Genomic DNA, 10,021 nt, shown 5'->3' on the forward strand with positions numbered 1-10,021 from the left:
GGGGAAGACTAGTGGTTAAAACATTCGTTCATCACGCCTGTGTTATGTGTTAAACCCATTTCTGGTGTCTCCCAACATCATATTTACTGGAATATTGCAAAAGGCAGCATAAAATGTGGTCACTCACTCACTCACTTTTTTTTAACTTTGACCACTCAGTCAAACCTTTGGCCTTGTATCCTGTTTCTATTTTCCTTTTATTTTTCTTATTTATCTTAAATATTAATTTTAAAAAATGATAATGTTAATAATGATTTCAAGAAGAAACAATAACAGTTTTGAATATTGTTTTCTTGTACTCTGAAATTACAACTAAAAATAATTTCCAAAAAAAAATGTTTTTTTTTTAAAATGTCTTATAGATTATGTAAACTGTACTTTGAATTTTGTAGGTTCCATGTCTTATGTAATGGATTATTTTAAGGATATTGAGGATTCCAACGGACACTGTTATTGCCAGGGATGGCAATTTTCCTCGGAAATCCGCGAATATAAATGCAAATCAATCCATCCTGTCGGGGGCCTGATTTTCAGCAGAAATCTCTTTCATCTGTTGCCATCCCTGTATCTCCACAAAATAAATCTGCTTTCTAGGTAGGTTTAGTAGTGATAGTAATGATATCAAGGAAGGAATGTTTAAGGTATAGTTTGGATAGTAAGGCTTGCTGGCTTGATCGTGGCATGCCATCATGTTAACTATCTCAGATGGAGATTAATAATGTAAATCAGTGGATTGTCTGGTCCAAACTAGTGGTGTGTTGTTTTAAGCAAGAAGACGTATGGGAGGTTTGCGTAGTTAAATACAAGATGTTACAGGAACAGTAATTCTGGGGAATGACTGTTTACAACAAAAGGCTTATTACAGCCTGCATGAGCTATGAAGTTGCCTTCATTTGAATCATGGAAAACTTACTTTTTGAGTAGTTTGTTATGTTTTGATGTTAAGTTTTTTGTGATAAGATTTCTAACAACGATTTCTATTTAGCAATTTTCATACTCATAATGGTGCCATGTTCTGATATTTTAACATATTAGACAAATAACTATATATGAATTACTGTTTACTTCCAAAGAATGTGTTATTGTTTCCTGACTGACCTCAAATTTGGATTTGTACTCAGTCACACAGTATAACTCTAATCTCATGTGAAATATTATGTTTGAAAACGATATTGAGCTTTTAACTTCCAACATTGTATTTAATAGGTTTTCCAGGGCGATTTTATTAAAGACTGAAAGCAAGTACCAGTATTTAAAACATCTAAACCTTTGGATGAGATTCATTCATTTTGCTAGAATGATAGATATTTCATGGTATGATCACTGCACTAGATAGATAATTGTTCTTGACTGCAAAATCTCATCATTTTAAGACTGGATATGTGTTTCAACAGAAGTATTACTTTGCTTCCAGAAATACCTTGGTACTCTGAACTTCTTAACATCCTCACTCACTCACTCTCTCTGTGAACTAGGGACTTGGGTATTATAGTTTTCTAGTACGTGTTTGAAAAGTGTGATTCCCTTCCTACTTGCTGTCATAGAACTATGTGTGTAAATAGAGTGTTAGAGAATAGTCAGTAACTCAAATTAAGGAATCAAACCTTTATTCAGTATTAATACACACCTCATTTGGCGTTCTGTACGTCATAGGAGTACTGGTTTAAGATCAACACGAGGTATTGAAATGAAGAGGGGTTCTATCCTGCTAACCTACCCTGTTGATAAGGCTAAATGAAAAAATATATAGAAGTGAAATGTTTCTCGGGCATCGGCGCGTCACTTTTATTTGTGCGCGTAACAATTTTTTATTGGCATTTCAAAAAGGTAATTTTGACTTAGCCGCGTCCCTATCATCCATTTGCCCACTCTAAGAATGAGTGTTAGTATTTCTGTGTGAAAAAAAAAATGTTTTCGTCCTTCGTCACTCATTTGTTCTATAAAAAAAAATAATAAAATAAAGTCCTACAGGCCCCGTCCCTTTTGAAAAACAATGTGACCGAGAAACATTTATTTTTATTATTTTTTTATGTAGCCTAATGGAAACCGACCGTAACGTGAACAGTGGTTAGTTTTATCCTGGTGCTACCCGGGCATAGCAAACGGGAGTGGAAATTAACTTACAGATACTCTCTGGCGCGCTGTTTGCAGACGTTTTTAAGCTTCCTGAAGCATACCTTAGATAACTTGAAAATAGTTTTACCCATAGGACAGAGTAACGGAAAAGCAAAGATTGGTTTGGGTTTTTTTAGGATTAGGCGGCTCAGAAATGTTTGAATACAAGGATTTAAAGAATTCGAGAAGTAAGATTGGGCTTTAGAACTATCCACAAAATATTCAGTGGTTAAAGCTGCGTCCTGTTTTGATAAGAATGTCTGGTAGGTGTACGTCTGACGGCGTCTCAAACTGTAATGTGACAGTCAGTTTATCTTGAGGGATGGTGTCAGTGTTCATTTCGCCAGTCCTTTTGTCCTGTCCATTAGCACTGTGGGAGTTTGTTTGGTTCATATTTGCTGTATGCAATAAAGCTTTATCATCCTCGTGTGTTCTGCCGTAGTTTCATCTCTTTTCTTTTAAAAACCAGTGGACCCTTGAAGATCCGGGTTTGAATTGATCTTCAGCAAACCATGCTTGTCTTAAGAAGCGGTTAACAGGATCGGGTGGACAGATTCTCTGACTTGGTTAACACGCGTCAGCGTATCCCATTTGTGTAAATCGATGCTCATGATGTTGATCACTGGATTGTCTGGCCTAGACTGCTGGAATAGTGTTGAGTGTTGCGGTTAGCACCCGCTAACCAACCTGAGTGAGCATGGTCTTGGGGCGCTTCGATCCAAATTAGGTCCACAGCTATATCGCTACGGGAGACCAGAAAAAGGCTTCACGGGTGTCATGTACCAACGTGGGTAAGCAACCGGTTATTTCGTGTGTCGAGCATGAACTGGTGCGTATTGCTCGAGTTTGTTATGTATTATGTGTTGATCACCATTGCACCACATGGCCTGTAGATAATCGACTAGAGCAATCAGGTACCATTACATATACACATTACGAATCGTTTGTCCTCTCCTCTGTGAAGTTCAGGCGGTGGGGCAGCTTAGTACTTAAAGCGACCCCTCGTCATGTTCGAATCCTCACTACAGTGTGTGAACACCATTTCTGGTGTCCGGCGCCGTGATATTGCTGGAATATTGCTAAAAGCGGCGAAGATCCACACCAAAGCACTCGCGTGTAAGGTCATCTTCAATACGAGGGGCAATGTAGCTACTGTTTCGAATTGGTCGTTCTTATGAAACGGTCTTGTGCACCTGTTGTCGCCCTTGGATGACCATAATTCGGCCGTCAACTATAGTTTGAATATTATGATTGCAGTCTGCTAACTGCAGACTGTCAAACGTTATTGACTGACCATATTGTTGCAATGCAGCAGTTGCACGTAGATGTTCCTGACAAACGCAAGGGTTTAAAACGGGTTTAAAACAAAACCAGAAAAACTTTCAGTCAAGTTGTTATCGTGATATGTACAGCAACACACTGTAAGTTTCGAAAGTTCATACCCATTTGCTGAAGTTGACTTTTTGTAAACAGACTTCTAAACACATTTTGAATGCAATAATCATTATCGAAGTCCACAACTTGTTTTCAAAATGATATCACCTCAAAATGGAATATTCCCTACTTTAACCATTTTAAAGTGAGAATAGCTCCTTCTGTAATAGAATTTTCAAAGTTACCAAGGTTTCCATAAAGATCTGATATCTGGAATAACACACAGACAAACACACGTACTCAATGGGCTGGGTTGATGGTTTGGCACCCTTGGGGAAACAACCAGTAAATGCCCTGTCTCCAGAACAAGACAGAAAAGAGAATCCGTTCAATCCAGTTCCATCAATTTTGAAGATATTGTTAGCAGGCCTCTGACTTAGTTGACACATGTCAGGGTATCCCAGTTGCGTAGGTCGATGCTCAATGATCACTGCATTGTCTGGCCCAGACTCAATTATTTTCAAACAGCCGCCGTACAGATGAATTTTTGCGTGAGTTCGACGTAAAAATATCAGTCTAAGTAAACTTAGTCTCAGTGTATTTCGTTACACTCCACCACTGAGTCTAACAAAACCTAGAAGAAGGTCCAATCAGACAACGGCTACTGTTTAGGGATCGGAGGGACTTTCAAAATATTCAGGTCACCGACACAGGTTTCTCCACAAACAAATCTCAGCATATAACACAGTTATTTGGGGTTTCTGTTGACATGGTTACCATTAGCTAATATTTCCGCAAGATAACATCCTTGAATATTGCCAAAACACTATTTTCAGCGACTGTTTACTCACCGTTGTCATGGTTGCACGTACGCCGTGTGCATCAGCCGGAAGCGAGCGTACGCTAAATAGCATTCGGAATCGTTTCGAGATAAAAAGTTCAAAGGGTATGTGCGAATATGCAGTTTCGCGATTTGGTAAGCTGTGTTCTGATTGGTCAATCTCAAAGTTTACCTGACGCGACCTCCTATAAGGTTTTGTTAGACTCAGTGGTGGAGTGTAACGAAAAGTACTGAGTATAAGTTTACTTAGAATGGTAAAAATATTGTCTCCCTAGCAAAGCGACACGATTCACAATTTAGACGATTACGACAACTACACAATTAATTAAATACGTTTTTTTCTTCATTTTGTTTTGTATTTTATATATTGCGCCCGCCTGTTTAGGTTGGGAGGAACACAAAACATATGCGAGGGTCTTGTATCATGGATAATCAGCTAAACCGCTAAATGTGACGCTTAGTGTTGCGAGTAACATTTTAATCACCAACGGAGCTGCAAGTCGCTATATAGAGTTGCGTCCCTTTGGCCAGCCAATAGTCTATGATTGCGGGATCGCATCCCAGTTCGTACTGATTAGGCTTGTCATTATCACTGGAAGATATATTTGATTCAAGATCAAGATGCTACATTGAAATTATAATTTTGAACTTTTAAACTTGTGTTTGAGAACATTTCGATAACAAAGATCTACACAATTTCTCCGGAATGTGTTCAGCCATTGCAAGTCGAAAATGGAACACGTTTCTGGACGACCTGCCATGTTACAAGCGGTTCAGGTAAGGTGCACTAACGTCACACGTGAACACAAAGAATGAATTAATTAGGTTTATAAAAAAGTCCAATGTCAATACAACGTGTTTACATAATATGATATAATTCATGAGAAACTTTCCAGATTAAACTGACAAAAAGATCAAATTTAACAAAACAGGAACCAACTCATTAACAAACGTCAAAAAAAGGTCCGAACTCAGACCCAGTACTGTTTTTTGTCGAGGACAGGCACAGAGAACTTAACCTTCCGTCCTGGCAAAGCACTCAGATCATAGCCATGAACATTCTGGTTCTCATCAAGCATCTGTTTGTCTGTTCCCAAAGAGGAATGTGTATCCCATTGGGTCCCGTCATTCGATACAGGGGTGGGATGATGGGCCACGCCCCCTGTCACAGAACACGAGACTGAGGCCGAAACGCAAGAACGAGTGCCCGACGACGTGTGGGCGGAGACATTGATGCTTCGGAACAAATCAACCTCAACGCTGCATGCTTTATATCCGGGAACAAATTCGACGCTTGCTCGACGGGTTTCGGGAGCGCTGACTGACCTCGACCTTGGGTCGAGATGGTAGGTCCTCATGTCGTCGCTGTTGAGGGAGAGGAGGGTGTTTGTTCTGGACGCTGCTTGGGTTCCGATAGAGGTGGAACTGCTTCCAACACACGGATACATGGAGGTATTGTCGGAGTAGTGGTCAGAGATCTCGATGCTGCTGGACACTGTGAAATTAAGCCGCATTGGGGAACAGTTCCGGGTACTGGCGAAAGGGTAGTTTGGGGTGTTGTTATGGCGACTGGCGTGGAATCGTGAGATGCTGCTGGGGAGGCTGAGAGTCCCACTGGAAGCAGCACTACCCGATGACGATTGTCCATTATTCAACACTTGCGCGTGACTACTCTCTGGAACAGTGATGGATGATATTTCGGCTCCATCGAAAGACGTCGGCAAGGGGTGTATGGTACGGTAGGCCTTTGACGGGTACACGCCGTCGGGGTGTTCCATAGCAGCAGGAACGTTGCCACTCTTTTCAGAGTCCATGTCGTACTCCGTAGTCGGAGTGTTGTTGTTGGGAAAGTAGGGTGAGCTCATGGCGTTACACTCATCACAGTAGACGTTCCCGACCAACTTGCCCGGCGCCGAGAAGCAGGGGTTCTCGAAACCCTTCAGGACGTCGAGCCTGCTGTCGGTGCCACTTGTTTTGGGCGTTCCCCAGCTCACCTGTACAGCTGGAACCAATGGTCTCTCTCCATCGTCTTCACTACGCTCTGCCATTGTATCCACCGATCTGTGGTGAGGCCTCTCGTCTATCGGCGACAACTTTCTTGCCAACGTTGACACAGTCCTGGTCTCCTCCTCAGGCCGCAAGAAGAATTTTGAGTTCTGACGTCGGAAAGGAACCACTGGTACTCTCTCGCACGTGCTAGAACCACGTGATCTCTGAGACTCAATTGATCTCATTGACATTCTGGTCTCGCCCGACCTCTCGTATGGCATCATGTCCGGTGGCCGTTGTTGGGAAATGAAGTGACGCATGCGCCGTTTCTCTTTCCACGATTGCCAGTACAGACAGGAAGCTATGGCGACGAGAAACAGACCAATCAGAATGAGCGGTGCAACAACGCCCCAGCTGATGCCTTCACTAACGTAACGGATGTTGACGGGAAGCGTCGTTGTTATAGAGGCTGCAGAGTCGGTCAAGGACGATATTGATGACAGGTATTCTTCAACGGTCATATTGATGTTCTGCTGACGTAAAATAACAGCAATTCGTTCGTGCATATGTACGTCGTTTTGAAAGGTGTTGTTCAAACCTGGGTCCATTGTCATGTTATTTTCTCTGCTCGCTGGCATGTTTGAATATTCCATTACGATGAATTATTTCCGATGTCGGATCAAAGACGAGTATATTCTTCAACGAGACTGCCTTTTCGACGGCTTCCATGAAACATCCTGTTCCTTTAACGAGTTTATATGGTATAAATATCGCACTCAATTCTATTCTCTTAGGACAGTCCATATTATTTGGAGGGTTCACGTTTGAAATAAATTAACATATTTACCGTAAACTGATGATGAAATATCATCAGGCGTTAATGTTTCTATTGTTTATATCTTTATAGTGGTCTTTTCAAAGAAGTAAACTCAATAAATTTCCATTGTAAATAGCAATACAAATTGGCATAATAAACATCACCCTACTCGTTCGAAATGGGATCACCAATCTTACTGCGCCCGCCGCGCACGTGGGAAACATGACTAATGTGATTTGAAATTAACAACCCTGTCACTTGGGAGACAAGTGCACACACTTTACTCGTTTATAAAAAGCTGAGTTAAAAGCAATATTCCCTTTTGATTTTTTCCTTGACCGTGATCTTTTAAACAGGGTAAGGAAAGGACTAAGTGATATAAGGGACCTTTCTATAGCACCAAAATTGTCAATTGTTTACATGTATATTGTCGTTGTAATCTGTCATAACTGCGGAAAGAGCCCGCTCATTTACTTACCACCCAAATGAAGTTAAAGAACAAGCAATTGTTTTGCTTTGTTTCTTGTATATTGTCAACAATATTCCAACTATTTGGCCGCGGTCCGCAAATAATCGAATCTGGACGAAGCAATCCAGTGATAAATAACATGAGCATCGATCTACGCAGTTGGGACACGATGACATGTGTCAATCAAGTCAGTGAGCCGATATCGTAAGTCGTCTCTGTAAAAAGAAGCATGGGTTGCTGAAGACAAATTCTAACCCTGATTGCAACTATTTTCATTTCCATTGTTATCTGCCTGTTCAGAGTTGTATCCCCTTGAAACGCCGGGATCCGTTTTGCGTGTTATGATAAACGTCTGCTAAAGGGACACAAGAATTCAACAACACTACACCACCCCACCGATATTTCCGATCACCCCCAATGATTTGACAGTGGAGGAACAGGTCCCTAGTACACCTGTGCAGGTTATTGTGTCCACTGAATAGGATCAGGGTGTTGGGCTGGGGACATGTAGGTGGGCTGCTGCATATACGTGCCAGCGTGTCAGCATAAATCGTTGTTCATGTTATCACCCACTGGTTGTGCTGCTGGGACCCGATTACTCCCAGGCGGTGACCTTTAAACACACACATTTACTGTCAAATCCGACACCACAGCGAAAGACAAGAATTGTATGATTTTACGGCACTTCAGTCTGTTTCCGTTATTGTGTGTTAAAACTGGATTAAGTTAAACCGATGATCTCTGTCAGCTCTTGTCGGGCAATCAGGAATGTTCGAAGGGTACACATAAAACAACATTGTTAGTTAGTAATTGCATGTTGTTTTACCACACATATTACGTCTGTGAATAGTCGAGTTCTGTCCTGAAAATAAGCACGTTCGTTTTCACCGATGACAACCTCCGCTTATGTACAAAGACAGACGCTTCATGTCGAATGTTCAACTATAGTTTACCCTAAACCTGTACAAGTTCGTTTGATTCCGCCTGATGTCTGTTACAACACATCACTGAATATATTTGAACAGTAAATAGCCAAACATTCACAAATCCTTTGCTGTGGACCATCAACATGGACATTGCTCCGTCTCTACGACTGTACTGAATGTGAATGCTAAGCTCATGGTCTTATGGTAAGTCTATCCTTCAAAAAGAAAAGTCTAGATAATCGGACAGTGAGGAGACCACCCTGTTATTTATTTTGTTTAGAAATTATCACTGAAACTGTTAATTAATATTTTCGAGACTTATGCAAGTCTACCGTCACTAGTTCAGTCTGAACTTCGTGAAAGCTGGGCGGTTTTGCTGTTTGGTACCGTCCGGAATTCGGAGATTCTCTCTAAGACATGTACAAGTTTGCAACGTGTGTTTGAAAGAGAATTTTTTTAACGCAAACGATCATAAAGTCCACCTGTTCAGACTGGATCATAAAAATGACGTTTTTCTTGGACAAGGTACCGTGGTACGAGCTTTCTTAGCGATAACGTGATGTACCTCCCATACCTTAATATAGACTTAAGGTAATGTTATAGCTAAGTCTGTTTTGTACAACGACACCCTGATCCCATTTTAGCGATATCAGTCTTCGTGCTGCTTTTAAAGTTTGTGAGCCACAGAGAATGAATGTTGTTTTAAGACGCATTAAATATTTGTTAGGGATAGACACGCTTCCGATATAAACAGATATAGCTATATGCGGTTGATAGCATGATCAGCTCCCCAAAATCACGACGACATACAGTCATCTAGGTCACCCAGTACGTGCTGTTGATCACTGGGTTGTCTGGATCAGACCCGATTATTTACAGAGAGGAAGTTGTGATTGATGTAGAACGTGTTAAGGGGAAGCAACTCCATTGACCTTAACTACCAGCCCATTGCATTTGAAATAATGAACGGATATTATTATTGTTGGGGGTGTTCAGTAAGCGAGACACAACAAATGCGATAGCGATAGTCTGTTGCAACTTACTATTGCAATAGTTATTTTGTTCTCCTTGAATTGTCTCGTTGGAAGTTATTTCCAAAATGAATGTATAGTTTTTTTATGAAATATAAATTTAAACAAGTTAGTTTCAGACTTTCTTAATAACTGGCCAGAAACCGAGACCAAGTATACAGTTAAAACATAAAAATATATATATAACCACAATGCAATGTAAATATTTAATAAAAAGAAGGTGAATTAATAAACTATCGACAGTCACACATACTGTCGATGCATTATCGATAGCTTGTCGTTTCTACCATCGAATAATGGCTTCCTGTGACTCAACAATTGCTATCCATAGATAGTTCAGACCATCGTTACAGCCATAATTATTATAATACATATTTTAGACACATTTAAAAATTTTGGACTGCATTCTGTCAGTCAGCAAAAGGGAAAATTAGGATATTTGTTTCCTTGATGTGTTAG

The 10,021-nt window shown here is 40.7% G+C and overlaps 1 protein-coding gene across 1 annotated transcript; it reads right to left on the bottom strand.

Annotated features, from left to right (window-relative positions):
• Nucleotides 1-5,147: 5,147 nt before the first annotated feature.
• LOC137291131 (uncharacterized) lies at nt 5,148-7,090 on the bottom strand. Its single transcript, XM_067822417.1, has one exon. It carries the CDS (start codon nt 6,970-6,972, stop codon nt 5,302-5,304), a length of 1,671 nt encoding a protein of 556 aa, XP_067678518.1. The 5' UTR covers nt 6,973-7,090; the 3' UTR covers nt 5,148-5,301.
• Between the last annotated feature and the right edge of the window lie 2,931 nt (nt 7,091-10,021).

This window comes from Haliotis asinina, chromosome 7 (assembly GCF_037392515.1).
Source record: "Haliotis asinina isolate JCU_RB_2024 chromosome 7, JCU_Hal_asi_v2, whole genome shotgun sequence".
In the NCBI taxonomy this organism is placed as follows: Eukaryota; Metazoa; Mollusca; class Gastropoda; order Lepetellida; family Haliotidae; genus Haliotis; species Haliotis asinina.

Excerpts from the sequence above, each read along its gene's own strand:
- LOC137291131 (XM_067822417.1), bottom strand. The coding sequence starts at position 6,972 with ATGGAATATTCAAACATGCCAGCGAGCAGAGAAAATAACATGACAATG.